Source organism: Oncorhynchus gorbuscha, linkage group LG23, assembly GCF_021184085.1.
Source record: "Oncorhynchus gorbuscha isolate QuinsamMale2020 ecotype Even-year linkage group LG23, OgorEven_v1.0, whole genome shotgun sequence".
In the NCBI taxonomy this organism is placed as follows: Eukaryota; Metazoa; Chordata; class Actinopteri; order Salmoniformes; family Salmonidae; genus Oncorhynchus; species Oncorhynchus gorbuscha.
Window position 1 is genome coordinate 42,426,163 of NC_060195.1, and position 20,818 is coordinate 42,446,980.

At 41.7% G+C, this 20,818-nt stretch overlaps 1 protein-coding gene across 3 annotated transcripts in view; it reads left to right on the top strand.

Moving 5' to 3' along the window:
* Positions 1 to 20,818, top strand: part of LOC124010398 (pituitary homeobox 2) — a 42,929-nt gene that overhangs the window by 14,875 nt on the left and 7,236 nt on the right. Inside the window, exons 1-2 of one of the 3 annotated variants that reach the window (XM_046322798.1) lie at positions 15,259 to 15,402; positions 19,867 to 19,935. In XM_046322798.1, coding sequence (XP_046178754.1) covers positions 19,890 to 19,935 — 46 coding nt within the window. In that variant the 5' untranslated portion in view covers positions 15,259 to 15,402; positions 19,867 to 19,889. Of the gene's footprint in view, positions 1 to 15,258; positions 15,403 to 17,154; positions 17,543 to 19,866; positions 19,936 to 20,818 lie in introns of those variants that run through there. The other 2 variants (XM_046322800.1, XM_046322801.1) reach the window with 2 other exon arrangements.

The window sequence follows — 20,818 nt, forward strand, 5'->3', positions numbered from 1 at the left end:
AGTAAAAGAGCTACCATATCACTGATAGCAATGTTAGAGGAGTGAAGTAAAGTTGGCCGAGTCTGTGTGTGTCTTGAGAATTGGAGGAGGTACAGTCGGAGTAAGGAAGGAGAAGGCAGACTAAAAAGCAGAGAGGAAGGAGAGAAGGGAGCAGAGGGAATAAGGAGAGAAAATAGCAGAGCAGAGTCGAGAGAGTTTGGATCAGGTACCACTGGAGTAAGAGAAAAGGGAGAACGAAACGCAGATGGGAAGAAAGGACAGGAGGGAAGAGGGAGGGAGAAGAGAAAATAACAGAGGAGACTGGAGAGAGTTTGGAGGAGGTAAGACTGGAGCAGAGTATACAGGAGACCAAGAACCAAAGAGAATAAAAGAGAGGAGGGAGGGAGGGATGGATGGGAGAATAACAGGGGAGAGAAGAGAGACAGTTCCTCGTTCCTCTGGCTCCAGGCCCAGCTGGTGTCTGTAGCTCTATACTGCTGCTGGTGTCCGATCTTTATTCCACCCTGGAGACAGCTGGAGGTGTCAACACCACGCCGGCCTTAGTTACCTCCCCACAAAAACTAGCCCTGTGTTTGTGCACATAGTCATCCCCCTGTCACAACACATAGATCCCATGTTGACGCGGAGCCTCCCATGTCTGTCGGAGGAAAGAATACACCTCCTCTTTTTTTGTGGCAACAAATCGACGAACAAACCAGGATGGAATTGGATGTGAACAGATTGTACTTCGCCTGCAAGGAAAAAATGTCAAATGTTCAATGTGGTGATTGTGATATGTGTTTTGTTTGTCTGATTGTTCATAGAATACAGGGTGTACTTCAATGCCGCAAACCACATGGAGCAACCTACTACAATGTAGAGGCGACTGGGGAATTGTAATCAAGCATGACAAGACCACAAACAAAAGATAATAAAGAGCTTTCATGCCCCATTTACATTGAAACAATCCCTCAATTCTGGGGTTTTAAATTCACAAGGACCGACATTCGGCGGTTAACGCTCAAACTACAAATCAAACTGCTAGGAAGCCATTTAATATGCTCCTTAATGGATTCCAGGAGAGAAGATTGTCTGGCTATCAAATGTGCCTCTGAATCTCATCCCGTGTACCTTTTAAAAGTTGACAACAATAAGAGGTTGGAAAGGAGAACATATTAAAGATAAGAGGAATCCATTTCCATTCCATTTCATTTCATTAAAAAGATAGCTTAGCGCTCCATGTCCTGGCAACAAGTGATAGAAGAGTTGGAGAATACAATGGGTAGGGAACTAAAGGCAATGGGTAGGAACTAAAACGCATTCCTTGATAATGAGGTTAGTATTGGTACAGGGGGTGACTGGGAGTGGTATAACGGCAGAACATCATCATCCCCCGAACTAGCAGGGTACGGATGACACTCAAATAAAGGCAATGTTGGAGCTACTCAATGTAGACACTACTGCAATCTTAGAGACTACACAGACCCAACAAGGGCACTGTGGTGAAACGTTGGTTCAGTCATTCAATGAATAGCTGGTATTATAGTCTGTTGCATTGTTTATGTTCTTATGTTTCACAGAAACTGCAGTATTCATAGCCACAGGAAGTAGTGTGGGAGTGGGGTGCTGCGATTTTGTTCCTTGAACGGCGGGAGAGAGTGGGGCGGAAAAATGTTTTTGCCTTGCTGCAGATGGATATATCGTTCCGATAATACAGGCATATTAAACACCATTGCACCGCTTATTTTAAAAATCATGTATTTAACTTCAGGGGGTTCTGCAGCACCTTCGGCACCCCTATTTCCCTTGGCTATGGCAGACTTTAAAAACGTTCAGATACTTTCAGCGTTTGCTTCAGTTTCCCTGGAGTTCCAGGACAGTGGGCTTGCACGTGCAGGACTATTCCCTTTATTCCACTTTGCCATCGAAGCCCAATCAAGGACATCTTTGTATTGAAAAGATTGAACAGGTCATTTGAACCTGGTCCCAGTGCACACAGTCGTAGCACCAGCACACCTTTCTGTAACTCTTGAACAACATTCACCTTGGACTACATGTGCCACAGCTTGGAAATGTACCGGGCTAATGTATTTATGCTAAATGGAATGATGTCTAATAAATCTTAAGCATAATATTATTGAATTAGCAGATGCTATATTATTATAGTCTTTTCCTGTTCACTGATTTCAATAGCAGTATGTCAAAGTCCCACATGATATACTTGAGTTTCCTCCATCGCCATTGGTTTTCATCGCCTGGTAGCAAGGCATCTGCATAGGGACACGATAAATCATACGTTAGTTAGACATTTCTGATGGAATTTCCTTTAGCGCTGTGTCCACTTTTCAAGAATGAAGCTTGACCGTCAATTCCACACCGGGCCCCCTTTCAGCAGTTGCTGTTTGTCTATTAGATTAACGCCAACGTTTTGTGACATAAGATGATATGTATTTTAGAGGATGCAGATTCACCCCAAGTGCACATTCAGATAGTACTCGCTTAGGCTCTAGAATTAGAGTGACACTCCTTAGAATTACAACCCAGTAATCCATGAAAACCTCCAAATACACAAAGAGTTGGGATCATCTTAATTAAGTACATCATAATTGTCCCTTTTTCCAAACCAATATGGAAGACGTGTCTCCACTCTATCATGTCCCCACATGGGAAAAATTGTTTATCCTAACCAAGCAGAAAGATAGCACACTGTCATAACTACGTGAGAAATGCAGTATATGTGAATATGTCATTCATGGTAGGGAGCATTATGATTCAGGTATATGCTTCCATCACTTCTATCACAAATCAAAACAACCCAGTCTGTTACTAGAATGATTTTTCATAACAATGATTTATACAGCAATGCCTTCCTTCATGGTCAAGTCTTTCGTGACATTTCCTAAGCACTTGACATGTGCCTTCGTTACACACAGATTAGATTTATTTCCCCGTCTGAATGACGCTGGCAGAGTCTCTTGGGAGTGCATGCGGGCGCACGCACCCACACACACACACACACACACACACACACACACACACACACACACACACACACACACACACACACACACACACACACACACACACACACACACACACACACACACACACACACACACACACACACACACACACACACACACACATATATATATATATAGACACTGAGGGTGTCCCTTCCCTCTCAAATACGAGGATAAATAGTATGCCTGGATGCCCGTGCCATCCCTCATTACCCAGCATTCTAGAGGGCTGCGTGCCTGAGTGTGGAGGGCAACGCGTGGTTGGTGGTGAGGAGGGGGTTGACAGTGATTGATTGATGTATGATTGATGGCTACAGCTGATCCGCCAGCTCTGTTTTCAATTGTTATGGGGCTGGCAATTCTCACCTTCTAAAGTGCTTTGAGGGAACTTTGAGCAATGGAGGGAGGGAGGACAGTGGAGTTGTGTGGCTGAGGTGAACAGCTGCCACCCTCCCCCAGCTATCACTGCCCCTCTCCCTGCTCCTCTCCACTGTTCTGCCATGCTGTGAGTTGCAAGGCTGTGGCCTCTGCTCTCGAAGCTCAAAGCTCTGGAGTTCTGGAGCCGTGACGGAGTGGGTCAGCATGTATGTCCCCACAAGGTTAGCGGCGCGAGACTGTGTGTGTGTGTGTGTGTGTGTGTGTGTGTGTGTGTGTGTGTGTGTGTGTGTGTGTGTGTGTGTGTGTGTGTGTGTGTGTGTGTGTGTGTGTGTGTGTGTGTGTGTGTGTGTGTGTGTGTGTGTGTGTGTGTGTGTGTGTGTGTGTGTGTGTGTGCGTGGTGAGGTAATTAGATGGATATTTAATTGGGTGTCAGGAGAGACTGATACATGCAGCTGTTCCCACTGCAGGTCTTCATTTAATTTGAGGCACACAAAAAAAGGCAGCCATTTTCTATTAGGCTTTCTGGCAAATTCTTCAGAGTGTATTCTTAATCTAGCCCAGTCATTCCTATCATCTCTTTCTCTTCAATATTAGTGATAGTGTTACCATCCTTCTTGTTGGTCTTCACATTTTGCACGTAATTGTAAATCATTGTAAACGGTAGATCAAGTTCCAAAGCTTCGCCTGTCCCTTTTGTGATGTTTTTCTCTCCACTGTCATGGAGCTGTCATGGAGTCATATACTGTAGGAGTTGATCGATTTTCCCTTAAAGATCCTAGAAGTTGAGTGGGATTGGCTGCAAAGCCTTGAACCTCTTAACATTGCCCCCTTCAGTGACCTGTCGGTATTTGAACTGCCCTCCAAGTTCAGTCATCAGGAGGCCTGGTGTTGTACCCATGAGCACCAAGGAGGAGGTTAAGGCTGGGATGGTTCGCAGGGGCCAAGCCTTGAACACACTGGAGGATAGTCACTTCTCTCTGCTGGGATCTTGGACCTAGGCCATGTCAACTTCTGTAAGCACACTACGGCACCAGCATCGCACATGGGGTATACAGTGTAAGTCACTTACAGTATGGTGCCACAGTCATTGTTTACAGAGATGATTAACTCTATTCCGAGCTGATATACGGGAACTCAAATGTAGCTGTCTGTCCCGAGCTCATTTGTGCAGGAAACTGTGAGGGTGCAGTTGAAACAATGTTGTCAGTTCCCTAGCAGGCTGGACCCAGTTGATACAATGTTGCAAATTTGGTATAGAAAGCTCAAGACAGGCAGCCAGAGAGCAAGGCAGACAGGTGGAGCAGAGAAATGAATGAGATTGAAAGAACCTGAACCAACTGTCACTGGTTTAAACCATGACAGGGAGGCGGGGGTGTTAGTTTAATTTGGATTAAATGTATTTCAAATGTATGCATATAATTACATTTTTTTGTCCATAATCTATACAAAATACTTTTTTAATGTAAAAGTGAAACACTAATATATCTTGATTTGATAAGGATTTGAAGTACCCTCAATCTATACATGTCAAAAACACCTTTGGCAGCAGTAAGAGCTGTGAGTCTACTTGGGGTAAGTCTCTAAGAGTTTTGCCCATCTGGATTGTATAATATTTGCTCATTATTATTTTTTAAATTCTTCAAGCTCTGTCAAGTTGGTTGTTGATCATTGCTATTCAGCCATTTTCAATCAGATTTAAGTAAAAACTGTAACTAGGCCACTCAGGAACATTCATTATCTTCTTGGTGAGCAACTGCAGTGTAGATTTGGCCTTATGTTTAAGGTTTAAGGTTATTGTCAGAAAAACTGGGAGGTTTTTCAGAAGGAAAAAAATAATAGAGCTAACCACAGGCTTTCCACCAGACACTGGGCGACAAGTTCACCTTGTACAAACAATAGTGCACAAGTATAAACACCATGGGACCATGCAGCCATCATACTGCTCAGGAAGGAGATGCGTTCTGTCTCCTAGAGATGAACATACATTGCTGCGAAAAGTGTAAATCAATCTCAGAACAACAGCAAAGTCCCTTGTGAAGATGCTGGAGGAAACAGGTACAAGTATCTATACCAACAGTAAAACGAGTCTTATACTGACATAACCAGAAAGGACGCTCAGCAAGGAAGAAGCCACTGCTCCAAAACCACCATAAAAAAAGCCAGAATACAGTTGGCAACTGCACATGGGGACAAAGAATGTACTTTTTGGAGAAATGTGCTCTGGTCTGATGAAACAAAAATAGAACTGTTTGGCCATAATGACCATCGTTATGTTTGGAGGAAAAAGGGGAGGCTTGCAAGCCTAAGAACACCATCCCAACCCTGAAACACGGGGGTGTCAGCATCATGTTGTGGGGATGCTTTGCTGCAGGGGGGACTGGTGCACTTCACAAAATAGATGGCATCATGGGTAGGGAAAATGATGTGGATATATTGAAGCAACATCTCAAGCTTGGTCGCAAATGGGTCTTCCAAATGGACAATGACCCCAAGCATACTTACCAAGTTGTGGCAAAGTGGCTTAAGGACAACAAAGTCAAGGTATTGGAGTGGCCATCACAAAGGAATGGGCCAAAATTCACCCAACTTATTGTGAGAGGCTTGTGGAAGGCTACCCGAAATGTTTGACCCAAGTTAATCAATTTAAAGGCAATGCTACCAAATACTAATGAGTGTATGTAATTTTCTGATCCACTGGGAATGTGATCAAAGAAATAAAAGCTGAAGTAAATCATTCTCTCTACTATTATTCTGACATTTCACATTTTTTAAAATGTGGTGATCCTAACTGACCTAAGACAGGGAATTTTTACTATGAATAAATGTCAGAAATGGTGAAGAACTGAGTTTAAATGTATTCGGCTGAGGTGTATGTAAACTTCCGACTTCAACTGTATAATCTCCCTATGAAGGGTATCTTAATGTAAAGTGTGATCTCCAATTCTTCAATGGCAGCCTTCTCCATGCACCGCTATCCTTCCATGGCTGAAGAAAAGCATTTCACTATTGATGGTAGAACAGGATAGCGAGGGTCACCAGGTAATTTTAGGTCATTCATTATTCATGCTACATTTACTTCAGGATGATATAACATGACTTTAGGTTAATTTAGGGCAGTCCCTTGGGCAATGTACAGAAACTATGAGTTAGTTTGTCTATGCATTGTCTGGCTTTGGGATTGATTTTCCGAAAGGAAACCACTTGAGCCATATTTATCAGCAATATAACCTCTCCGCATTTTGGCCTACAACATCAGGGTAGAGACTCATATATTCCTCACTGTAAACTTCAGATAACTTTGTCAAGATAGAAGGTTCTTTCAAAAGGTTCGTCTGGAGTTGAGACTCATTCAAATGGAATGTGATGTAATAATACGCGATTCATTGTGATAATCAAATTTATTTTGTGACACGTTTCCTATTAATTACACATAGACGGAGGAGGATGCATAAAGGAGTTCCTCGGGGGGCCACAAATGGCCAAGCCGAAAACTTCTACTCTCTCAGACATGCAAAATGAAGTCATGTGCATAGGGAAGAGGGATGATCTAATTTAAATGATCTATCAAGCAGCTATTATCAGTTATAGAGCAAAGGCTTCAGCCTCACTTCACCACTCTCTGCTCTCAGGCTTTTTTATCAACTCAGTAACCCCCACTTTGGTAATTAACAATCTCCTCCCTCCCTTCACAAGTCTTCCTGGTCTTTGGCTTCGATTCCTGTGGTGTCTAAGGTACAGGATTTGATATCACAAGTGATAACAATTATCATTCTATTTTTAATGATATGCCATTCGGCAACTATACTGTATGTGTACCCATCTAAAGGACGAAGGAACATCAGAGTGTCTCCTGGAATTACACAACGGTAATGTCTTCAGACATGACTCTGCTTTATTCCTTATGAAACATACTCTACAGACAGAAGGGGGGGGGGGAGTGAAACAACCTGGAACAAGATTTAACACTTCTAATGACATCAGTCAACAATCTAGGACTTTGCGTTGTGGCCCAATGTGTTTCCTGTTAGCTATCGAGTGTAGGTTTTTTCAGAAGGGTGCAACTCTCTAAAGGACGAAGGAACATCAGAGTGTCTCCTGGAATTACACAACGGTAATGTCTTCAGACATGACTCTGCTTTAACATTGTCCTGTTAGCTAAACATTGTTCGTGACAGCCCTGCAATTAATTGTAACGCTAGAAGGGTGGAATGTGCCCAGGGCTCATGTGGCCTTGGCTGACACATCGCCATGCGATAGGTTACATAGACCCGTAGAAAAGCAAAAAGGTGTCCAGCGGCAGCTTAGCTCAAGTCAATCGGCTGGCTTTCCCTCCAACCAGGGGGTCCAGATGTAACTTTGTACTCAGCCTTCTCTGTCTTAGCACTCACATCATATAGAGACCGTGGCCACAGAAATGTCCCCATTCGTGACAAAGCTGTTGCTTTGGTGTGGCTTATTTTGGAGGGGACTATTGGGCGATGTATCTGACATGAAACGGGGACACCATTTTGTTTACGGTTGATTTACTGACTTGCTCAAGCACTACCAGGAAGGAAGCAAGGAGTGAGAAATATGAAGAGGTGAAGGGATATGCCAATATAGCTCTGGGAAAATGCAGTGCCCTTCCAATGCCTTCCAATGACACAAAACCTAGTCACTGTGTAATGTAATAATCAAAAGAGCGACACAATCTATATTTTAATAATTCGTCTAAACAAAGTTGCGTTGGCGTTTGTAGCGGAAATCCATTATCATAACTTACGATATGTTTTTGTTTATGTAACTGACCTTGAATGGAAAAGGTGGAGGCAGCGGTCATCAAGGGGAGCCTAGAATCAAGTGACCAATGTTCTAGCTGTGTTCATGAACTTCCCATTCTTAACCCCATTGGTATTTCAATAGCAAGTATGTAGACAGGAAAGCATCTCTGGGGGCCATCATTACTGACACCACCACCTCCTTTAGGCTTTATAGTCCTAACAGGATGACAAAATGGTGTTCACAGAGGCATCAGGGCTGAAACAAGCTAATGGGGGGTTTACAATGAAACTCTAGTATTGTCCCGTAGCCTCCAAGGCATGCCGGGGTCACGAACCCTGTGGCAAACCAAGGTGTCAGTCAAAACGTGTCCTCAGAAACTTTATTTGAAGCTATATTTACGAGACACGCATCTGCCATTAAGTGACGATAATGCCTAAGCTTAGTCTACTACACATTTATTTGTCACAATGTGGCACCTCACATATCAAAGCTGTCCTGTTGGTATTTACTATGCCTTGTACAGGCTCATAGCAAAATGTAGGAAAATATCCAAGCTGTAACAATACATTGCACGACATTGGAAGCAAATGCAAGGAACAGCAATGGGCCTACATGACATTGGATGCTGAACCAAGACAGGGCGATTGGAAATGGCTTGTTTCCACTCTGATGTAGTTTGATAACCTGCAAATAGATGGTGGTGGATGCCTATAGTGTGATATTTTACATAACTCACTTGGCTCTCACGGTGTTTGATTAGATACTAGATGTCACTACTTCCGCCGAGGTTGGCTCTCCTGCCCGTTCCTGGGTGTGCTCGGCGGTCGTCGTCACCGTCCTATTAGCCACTACCGATCCCTTTTCGGTTATCTGTTGGTTTTGTCTGATTGTTTTCACCTGTGTTAGTTAATTAGTATCTGTATATAATGTAGGTTGTCCCGCCCTTGTTTTGTGCGGGATTGTTTGTTTTTGTCATTTCGCTTCGGCTGTCGGTGTTTTTGTGTTTTATTTCTCCGGTTTGTCTGTTATTCCTGTTTTGGATATTTTTCACCCTGTTTGTATTTTGGGTTGTCCGTGTTTATTGTTGTTCACCGGAGAATAAACCTCTATTCATTATTTGCTCTCTGCGCCTGATTCCACCAACCTTGACTAGTCGTGACACTAGAACTTAATACAGACAGTAGATGCAAAATTGTAATGGTTCAAGGTTAGCACATGAAGAGCTGTACTAAAATTCTGAGCAATTTTAATAAGTTGACCAGGGTGGGCCAGGTTTCCTAGAGCCTTCATTGTCCTCAGTTCATTGTTAGATACCTCTTTGAATGTATTGTTAGCTTCAGAGCTGTTTCCTAATAGAAACATTGTTGCAAGGTCACAATTTCAATTTTTTTCATGAAGTATAGATTTTGTTAGCTTAGCACAGGCATTCATTCAAAGCCAAACGTCCCTCTCTGCTATTATTTTGATCAAACAACATGCAAAAAACAAAGTATGGGTCAGCAGGCTTGTTTTGAAATCTCATGGGGAGAGGATTCTATTTTTCATTGCGAATCGTCAGAGTGGTACAGGTTGCATCGCTGTGCAATCGAGCTCCATTTAGAATGACATGAACAAACAGGATTACCCATATGTGGTTATACATAGACATGAACATGTTCAAAACGAGAAGCATTATAGGGGCAAGTTTGTGTCTTTGGTGAAAAGTCCATTTGATGTGCCAAGGAAAACCTCTCTGTCTCTGGCATTTGTAGAAGCTTTGAAAGCAGCTACCACACTAGGCACAACATCCCTTTAATTTCTCGACGTGTTCTCCACAGCAGATTAGCAAGACCTAGTAGATTTAAAGGTAATGTTTCATTAAAAGATGTTTGAATGGAAATGATGAACAATAATTGTCAATATCGTGACATTTTACACTTTTAGATCATCTCCCCAACTGGAGAATCATGACACTTTTGAATATGGACATGAATTAGTGTAACGCGGAAGATGCTACTTGTGCCCTCAAAAGGTCTAGGCCTCATAGCATAATGATGAACATGTTGGACCAAATTTGCTACAGTAGTACTTTTCCACTCTTCTAATTGTAGACAATGGCAATCGTAGAGCTGTTTATAAACATCAAAGGCATACTGGAGCCCCTGTCAAGCATTCAGCATTCACTTCGTTACAACTTGCCCTGTTAGATGTATGCCATTGGGTGATTAACCCTTGTCCCTTTTAAAAAGTAGTCCATACCTATTTGGTACAGAGAAGGAACGTTAATCTACTCCTCATTCCACTCTATATATGGTGCGGCAGGTAGCCTAGTGGTTAGAGCATTGGGCCAGTAACCAAAAGGTTGCTAGATCAAATCCCTGAGCTGACAAAGTAAAAATCTGTCGTTCTACTCCTGAACAGGGAAGTTAACCCACTTTTCCTGGTTGGCCGTCATTGTAAATAAGGTTTTGTTCTTAACTGACTTGCCTAGTTGAATAAGGGTTAAATAAAGGTTAAATAAATATGTCTGATGTATCTAATGGATACTGTATGAGATTCCCATGGTATAATATCATACAGTTCATCTTAGTTACTAAGAGAAAGAAAGAAGTGAAGAAGAAGCACACCAGGTACTAGAACGGCAGTATCTCTAACTCTTCAGATTCCTCTGGGAAAGGTTTAGTGAAAAAGATCAAAGCCTCTGTTCTTCTTTTTTCTCTCACTTTTCTCCTCTCTTTTACTAGAATTATTCCATTAAAGCAGAATGTGACATAATTACTAAAGATGGTGGTTGTGGAGAGTCTCCTCAGGATTACCAACCTCTCCCCTTTGATGCCCACAGGCGTCCAAATGAGGCAGCAGCCGCAACACAAAGCAAAGCCCTCAATAAGGAACCAGTGCAGATGGCCTGGTAGCCTGCGAGTTCACCAGCAACACAAAGCTATAGTTGGAGAACAAACTATTCTACCTCAAACCAACCCCCATCCAAACAACACAGCGACAACAACACGTCTCAATAAATGATATGTCGTCATTTCAGATACTGAGGTTTGGGGTGATTCCCCATTATATACTCATCCCTAAGTGCAATAATCAGCTACATGGCTCATGTATATCCCATTATGTTGATATAAAGCATTGCCGGTGGTGGAGAGATTGTGAATACGTTGCACGCTAATCCCCTTTATCCTGCTGTTAGGGCAGGGAAGTTCCTCAGTCTTCCATAATAGTCGTCAAGGAGAAGCTTGAGTAAACACAATCAATGGAAAACAACGGGATATGCACCACCGAGATTTCCAAAGTCTCGACCCCCTATTTTGTTTTTCCCCCTCTCCCGGGATTGGCTTCAACACCCCAACCTTTGTGAGTTCGAGGCAAACGCCACCATAAACAGTGTTATTGATATGAGATCGGATATTACAAGTGGACAACGATGATTGGGAAGGTTATCAGTTTGTCAACGATTCTGGATAGTGTTGGGTGATGAAAAACTGTGACTCCCTCAGTCTCTGCCCGCTCCTGTCTCCTAGTGTCTTGCTACTCCTGCTCCTTTACCTTGAGGATTACAATCTCTTCATCCATTATTAATGAAGTTAAACTACTAGTGGCATGCTGAATGTGCTGCATGGGAGATTTGTAGCTAATCTAGCGCAAAACAGCCTCAGTCACATAATGAAGGGGGAAAAAAAGCACAAATGTCAACAGTTTCACACAGGGACTGGATTATAGGCGCCCCTTTCGCTCACTCGCTCTCTCTCACACACACACACACAAACAAACACACACACACGCGTTTCCCTGACAGTCCGTCACCCATGGATTAGTTTTTCTTCCGTTGACTTGAGGAAAGGGCCACAACGCTACATAGATCTGTGTTGTTCGTCCCATGTTAATATGAACTGTTTTACCATTGTTTCATCACCCCCGTCCCCCGTCCCCCCGTCCCCCGTCCCCCCGTCCCCTGTAACTATTCCCCAGGTCGTTGCTGTAAATGAGAATGTGTTCTCAGTCAATTTACCTGGTCAAATAAGGGCTAAATGAGTCAATAAATCAATAAATCAATAATACATCGATTGTATTTATGTCTCACTGACCATCATTTGAATACAGTACTGATGGAAAAAAAAACATAGCTCATCGACAGATCAACAGAGTCGGAGTGGAGATCATCGACAAGACGACACATGATCAACATGACGGTTATCATGTTTATCAGTGCGGGCCAATGGGGCATCAGGCGGTTCTGATGTTTGGTGGTTCTGTTGTACTGGTTTGTGTACACACATATACAATGTAACACAGGTGAGTAGTACCATGAAAAGGAGACCAATTCTACCCCAATACGGAACATTTAACATAGATAAAAGGATGCAATCCATTGGTCTTAATTGCGGAACAAGGGTTTAGTCGCAAAAGGGGGTAAAGGCTTTCTTGTTATCTATCAGCGTTCTCGATCTACCCTCTCCTCTACTACTGTCGACATCTGTCTTGCCATTATCTCTCTCTCTCTCTCTCTCTCTCTCTCTCTCTCTCTCTCTCTCTCTCTCTCTCTCTCTCTCTCTCTCTCTCTCTCTCTCTCTCTCTCTCTCTCTTACGCTCACAGTCTCTCTCTCTGCCGCAGTAGACCAATTAAGGCTAAGCTGATTCCGATTGCGCCCTGCGATCCACCTGGGTACACGGTCAGGGGAGTTATTGTGTAGCTGATCTGTTTTACATGTTATTGATGAGATGGAAGCATCATGGCCATTTTATTACACCAATTTAATTATTGGCCGATTTCCCCTTCGGCAGGTTAGCGGTAGTTCGCCATTGATTCTTCATGGAATTGATCAGTGGACTGCTTGAGCAATTTATTGGTCCCTTTGCATCTGTGATTAAGATCACCATACTCGAGGCCCGTGTTTTATGTGTCAATCATTATTTTGCTAGACTGAAGATGTTGCACTGTGTTCTATAAGCATGGGTTGACTTGCTAGCGTCTTCTTCGTTGTTCTTTGGAACCTTTGAACTCCCGCCTGACCGATGTCAAGGGGAATCCATACCTGTTAAACCTGACCAGAGATGACATTGGAAGCCATTTGAAGTCCAAAAACCACCATGACATCAGTGATGCATTTTCTTTGGGAACTCAAGGCTAGGATAATTACAAGGAAGGTAGTATCGGCAAAACAGATGAGTACTTTTTAAATATACACTGCATTAGCTTGTAGGCAGGAGGGAGTGCAGGCAACCATGTAAATTAGTATATGGGCCAGCTCTATTAAAGTCAAACCACAGACTCGTGTTTAGCTGGACTGAGTAGTAGCCTAGCCTACTGTCGTGTTGGATCTTTCCGCTTTGGGTGTTGTGACACAGCCTGGCTATAATAAGGATCAGGCAGAAAGCCGTTCAACGAGCTCAAGAGCTATCCAAGAGTCATCCTTTTAATTTAGTTCATTTACAGGCGGCTTTTTGTTATTAATGCGTCTTAGAATACTGATGGATGCACAAATCGTTTTTTTTTCTGCTGAAGGGGTTGACAGTAGTGTCTCTAATCTATCTTTCTCCCTCTTTTTCTCTCCCTCCCTCTATTTTTCTCTCTCTCCCTTTATCTCTCTCTCTCTGTCCCTGCCTCCTTCCCCTCGCTCGAATATAGCGATGGTCGAGGAGTTACACCCACAATAAAGCTGACTTGAAGTGACTTCCAAGCCATTACTTTCTGTCTAACGTATTAGCAGTACATAAACTGATTTGTTTAAAGATTTGTGGCTTTGAAAGACCAATTTGACTCCAAATTTTATTACATGGCCACAGAGTGCCGGCCAGACATAGCGTTAGGCGACAATCGCTTGTGGTTTTGAGGGCTGATGCAGAAAACAAGCCAGCCCAGTTTCTCAGGCAGACGTACACTCCTGAGTAATCGACTTCACGTCCACATTACCAAAGCCTGCCACTGAAAGAGAGATTTAAAGCTGCAAGATAGATTGATAGTGGACCATATGTTTGTCATCATGCATAGTCTAGTGTTTTTGATTCTTTGGTGTGAGATGGAATGAACATTTTCGAAGTCTATGTCAACCTGGAATGGAATGCATTGACAGTAGAGATCTGATTGGTTTAGGTGAGGGTAGTGGTAGTGGTAGAGGTATTCACTTTGAGAAACATTTGAATAAAGTTCAGCTTTGGGGCATTTTCAGTCCAATTTAACTGTACTTTAATTGATTCCTCGTGGTCTACGCTGGATTTGACTTTAATGACTCGAAACTGGGGCAAGAAAAATAATTGGTTATGGCAAACTATTTATCCAACATGTCAGAAGAAAGAAAGTGTTCTCGAAATATACACACTTTGTGACAGGGGCATAATTTTAATTACACTGTGGAGGGAAATGTGTGATCCCAATGCCAAATATGTCAGTATCTCAACTCTTCTGATTTTGGTGCAAGAGTTGTTGTAGGCCTATACTAGTACAGGTGAATGATAATTTAATAAGTGATAAATGATCTGTAACAAATGTGTGCTATAGACAGTGATCACTCGCCCTCTATACCCCCACCCCACTGAACAATCTAGTTATTGGGCTCACAACAACAAGGCCTATAGGGAGATAGGTCTGTTCTGCTCTAGTACAACACAGTCAAGGAAGCATTTACTAACATACAACAAATCATAAATAATTTAGGAAGATACCAGTTTGATGTAGGCTATAACTAAATCCAACAAAGAAAATAGGATTGTACAAATGTATGTTTATTATACCTTATTCACAATTAATAGACTATAATGGACTTGATTAGTGCAGCGATTGCTTGTCAATCCCATATTATTTGACCACCATTTGGTTATATGGCAGCTATATTAGACATGCATTTAGTGGAATATAAAATGCATGCATATGAGCTACATGAAATGGAGAGCATGTCTACACGTTTCATAGAATAGGCCTGTGCACAAGTAAATCCTTGAAATGTCCAATAGGCCTAGTATTGCTGTCGGCAGCTGAATGTGTGCAAAGTGGTTGATGTCCTCGTTAAGAATCAGAAGAGCGCGCTTGGTCAGGTCACCTCTCTTCTCACAGCACAGCCCCATTAGAAATTCTTTCAAGTGTCCTTCTGCGTCGCCAAAAGACGACAAACAGCGAATCGATAAGTGCTCGAAATGAAAAGAAGCCACCGGGTTGCCCCCGAGGCAAAAGATTTCATAGCACCAGCAGCAGCCTTTTCTGCTGAACTTCAGGCATTCCTATGCACCTTTCTTCGCGAGAAAGAGAAGGCAGGCTCACATCTTTATTCTCCAGATGAAGGTAAGCGTGGTTAGTAGAACAACGTGCCTCTCAAGACGCCACCGTTTTTCCCCCTTCTGATATGACAGGCGGGGTTGGGCTTGCTGTACCAAAGGGATGTTATGCCAGGTTGATATTTGATAACAGCGTTGGGGGATTTGAAACCATGCGCGTTCGTTGTACACGGAGATCAAATGTAATCGGTGTATATAGGTCATATTCAGATAATTGAGTGACCTGATATTAACATAGGGCGTCACAGACCAGAAAGTGTATCTGCTTATTAATTATGCATTACAGGCTTAGTACATACTATTCTACGAATGTGCTCGTAATTTATCTATAGACATGTTTTGGGGCCTATGACGGACGCAGAAGAAATCATGGATGCAACTCTCATAAATGAGGCTAATTGATTTCCTGTGTCCATAGATCATATAAACCTCATATAAGATCATATAAACCTCTACCGATATAAACCTCTACCGATTGCGTTGTTATCACAATTCTCAGACGCCTTAGAACACGCAAATGATAGATAGCATCGGTATAATCATATCTTTACAATATTCCATCAGACATGCACGTCGAATGCATACTTTACCCACAAGGCCTATAGGCCTACATTTTAGGAAAGTGTTTCAAAGGGACAATGTGGGAAAACAGATATAAGGCCGTTGTCGTGTGCATGTTTTGCTTTAATGCCTCGTTGCAGCGAAATTCCCATGTGGTTGTGTGCATTAATTACTTGTTTAATGGGAGTATGACTAAAAATGTAAAAGAAGGATTAGGCACATGAAATGTAGCCTACGTCCGGTCCGCTTGGCTCACTTAAGATGCGAATAGAAAATCAGTCTGGATCTTACGGATCTATAAAGAGCATTTGCATCCCAGCCAGCTGTTCGCTTCTCCAAAGAATAAAAAATAAGTATATCCCGAAACAAATGTGTCAATTCAAACGCAGGCCTAATATTACTCACGTTACTCCAAGAATCAGAAAGTGTAACGCAAAACGTATTCACTTTGAACTGCCAAATAGTTTGTCAATGTTTTAAATTAACATTGAATACATCACAAGGTAATGTGAACACAGACGCTGTAAATCTGTTTCAAATGGCAGTTATATTTTTTATCATGATATGAACATCCACAATCATCTTATTTGCACCTTTCAACTAAATTCTACTTTTATAATGTAATGATGTGATGCTGGTTAGTAAATCTAATCAATTCATGAATATATAGCGTTTGAGAGTGGTTTCTGGTCAATTTCAACATGTTTAAGGCTCTCTTCCAGCAAATTTCCTGTAGCCTATGTAGGCTGCAAATAAAAGATTAACTTTGAAATAACATAGTGCTAAAAATAAACATAGGCTTCAAATACACGAATCTTACCGACGGATAGAAATAGTTATTATTTTTAACGGAAATTTTAGAGTAAAAAAATGTAGATCTATTTGCTTATGCAAGCATATATACAGAGTGAATTCCTTCCATATTCTAGTATCTTAATTAATGTAGGCCTAAAAACAAGAACATACAAATGGTAGGCTATGTGTTATGAATGACGTTTTACTCAATTCTATTACAATTAGTTTATTCGAGTTTTTATTTCGTTGTTGTTGTAAATGGAGCGTTTCTTAGTTTACACTGTCTTTAACTGCACATGCACGTAGACGCAGACGAACACACCCACTGAGGCACACACACACACACACTCACGCAGACACACACCCACGCACTCTGTCAAAGCTCGAGAGAGAGAAAAAAAATGCGCCACTCTTAGGCTGTCTGTCTGGAGAAAAAAGTTGTTGAGGCTGAAGACGATCCAAGGAGAGAGAATGACCTATTGAAATGACAGCGCCTGCTTCGCAATTTCTAAAAGCACTGTAGCTAGATGGTTGTATGCGCTTATATAATACACAATCATACGTGGCATCGCGTTTTGATCAGATAAGCGGGAAAGATAAGATATCTATGTAGCGCTGAGACTTTTTCCTTCGGAAGGCGGACAGCAACTTTAATATTTTGGACCTGGAAGTTCGATGTCTCAGGTCCTTATCTGAATGGTGATAAGCAGAACCATCGGTGTGGAATTTACCTCTTAACCAGACAAGAATAAAACAAGAAAGGGCGTAAGGCGCTGTTGTCTTCGACTACGGTAAGTGCGAAGGCCACTCTTTGCGGATAGTTAATGCAAGTGAAGGAATTCGTTCCACCCCGGTTAGCCTTTTTGGCGTAATCTGTGAAAGTCTGATGTGAATTTCATCAGCACCGCAGTAAGATAAAGGGACATGATAAGTGAGTTCGTGGCAGGTTTCACCTTGTAAGTCCGCTTGATGATAATGATGTAACGTTAGCACTGAATGGAACATGGAATGGATTTGACTTCATGGTCTCGCGCCTCAAATTAATGCCGAAATATATGGTTAATCATTTTCATAATACAGACAGGCTGTTGAATTCGTGCTGTTGAAGTGAACGGTTCAACCTTAAGAAATAAAGAATGTATTAATAAAGATTATTGTTGACTATCATTCAACAATTTGTTGTGGTCTACTGGACTGATTACATATCAATTGCGTTGCGGGTATTGCTATGATTGAACTCTAAATCTCAAACTGGATCAGATTTCAATAAAACATATTATGGGCTATTTATATTATCTTTCCATGTCTATTATAGTAGGCTAATAGTCCTAAAAATGATTGTTTACTTCTTCTTTTTTTATTTTGCATGTATCCTTTACACAAATAAAAGGCACGTTAATAATGACATACCAAAGTACGGATAATTTAGGCTCACAACTATGCTAACAACGAATATAGACAAAATGGCATAATAGCATTCAAATAATTAGACACTCATGATATCACAATACGCCACTTTAAATTGACCTATTTATTATTATTATTATTATGCTTTCAATGATGGTGGTAGTGTTAGTCTGGTATTAGGCCTAATAGTGCGCCTAGTATTAGTAAAGTGTTTGCCATAACGAGAAACTTACATAGTCATTTATATTATTTGAAATGGTGGAGCTCAAATGTGCACTAACTATGCAAGCAAGTTCAATTGGAATTAGTAGAATATCAACTTCTACAACCAGGTAACTACACCCCCTAATCGTGTATTATATGGCTATTTGAATTATTACTCGGTTATTACTTCGTAATTTATTTGGAAGTACAATTAATCGAATGAATAGTATCAATCAATTCTAAAATGTCTAACATACAGGTCTACGAGCGTACAAGGCTATTGCTGCTTTTTAGGGCAATGTCGTTTTATTCAGGCAAAAAAAATGTACAGGAAATTCCAAATTCAAGTGAATATTATTTTATTTTCGAAATGTACATTTCTCAAATTTTTGTCACTTAGTGGACATTCTTGTCCAGAGCAACTTACAGGAGCAATTAGCTTAGGTTAAGTGCCTTGCACAAGGGCACATCGACTTTTTCACCTGGACCTTTCGGTTACTGGCCAAAGGCTCTTACCTGCTAGGCCACCTGCCGCATATTCCTATGTGAGACTATTCCCTGTCAATGCCATTTCCAAATCCAATGTAATGGATCAGGGGCGAGGGGGAGCCCCCTGAAATATTGAATGAAAGCTCATTACTGCCGCTGATTAGATGACATGAGGGATTTGCAGTAACCTTACAACCTGACACCCCATCTTTCATTTTACTTCGAAATACACAAGAACCTGCTCCACTCAAACCAGGGTTCTCCGGGTACACACCATGTAAAACTTAACCTCCAATGTCTAACCCTTTTGAATAAAATCACAGATGTAGACTATGTAGCAGGTGAGGCGAGAAGGAATTGTGTGGCGCTGGCGGGTCCAAAGTGAAAGAGAATGAATGGGGAAAACGGTTAACAGCATGATTGCATGCAAATGTCCCATCTTAAATTATCATAAGCAAACAGTCGGGAAGCCTGGCCTAATAAAATCCCATCTGTGTTACTTCATATCGAGTTAGTATAGCGCTGCGATAATGAATTTTTTAATATCCCACCGACAGACATCTCAATCAGACACTAATCCCGTGATTTTACTGCGGAATCACTCAACTTCCAGTGCCCCAAACTGCTGCATGCCCCCGGAACAATTTACACCAACCCCCGTCACAGAGCACCCAGTAAAACGGTTGCATTGCTTTTCTGTAGGAACTGCATTTAAAGAGCTCCTTGTGTTATAGGGTTCAAAACCAATGATCAGTAGGCCTATTCAAATGCTCGAAATTTGACAAAACTTGAGGAAAATAGCGGAGTGTTTATAGGCCTTATCAACAATGATACAGGTATGACAATTGTGTTACAATTGAAACACACATGTGTGACAATTGTGTTTGACACTATACTGCAATGTCTTGATTGTACATTAAGAAAAATGTTGTGATTTTGAGCACACGGGGTTGTGTGTATTAGATGCAACCGGTTCAGCATTATCATACTAAATCCAGTCTCTTTTCTTTTCCAGAAGCGGTTCCCCTAATTGCGATAATGGACTCCCACTGCCGCAAGCTTGCGTCAACTTGTGGACAAATAGGTGAGCATATATGTGTAACTACTGTGCCACAACACTTCAATGGGAAATTCTTCATACTTCGCCCACTGCAGAAAACAGATGCTGAGATTATAACAGCATCATGTCATGTTTTGGTTCCTTTGCATATCCGAAAATAAGATGCATTTTCGTTCCTAAAATATCATAGATCTGTCTAGGCCAGCGTTTCCCAAACTCGGTCCTCGGAACCCCAAAGGCTGTACGTTTTATTTTTATTTTTTTTGCACTAGCACTACACAGCGGATTCAAATAATCAACTTATCTCGAGGACCGAGTTTGGGAAACGCTCGTCTAGGCCTATGTAGGTGTATCACCAGTCCAGTTCTTTTGAGGAAAATTGGTTTTTATACTGTCTTAGATTGCCACCTGGTGGCCGGGTGTTGATGTGCAGTAGTGCGCCACTGGGAAAGAGAGTAGGGAAAGACCTACGCATATATCTATCTTCATTGCACCCAGCTTTCGTTAAGCTGCCAAGGGTTACAGACAACACGCGGCAATATATATGGACTACTTTTTTGTTGTTGTCATGTTGTCCTCTTCATTTGAAGTAGGGCCTACCAAGTAGTCTAATACCCCACCTTTGGCCTATGAATAAAAGGCTTTTTAATAATTATATTTCCTCAAATATAAGGCACTCTTATTTTCTAAGGGACTACCATTAAAAAGTGTCATAGTGTAATTTCTATTGCAATTCGTGTGGCTATCAATGCATCTTGCATCAAGTTGTGGCTCATATCAGTTATGCCAAAATATGATGACGCATTTAAATCCATACACAGCAATATTCACATAAACAACAGTCACATAGGCTACATTGCATATAACGAAAAATACAGTGTATTTCGTCTGGGCCAAGTCTGTAAGG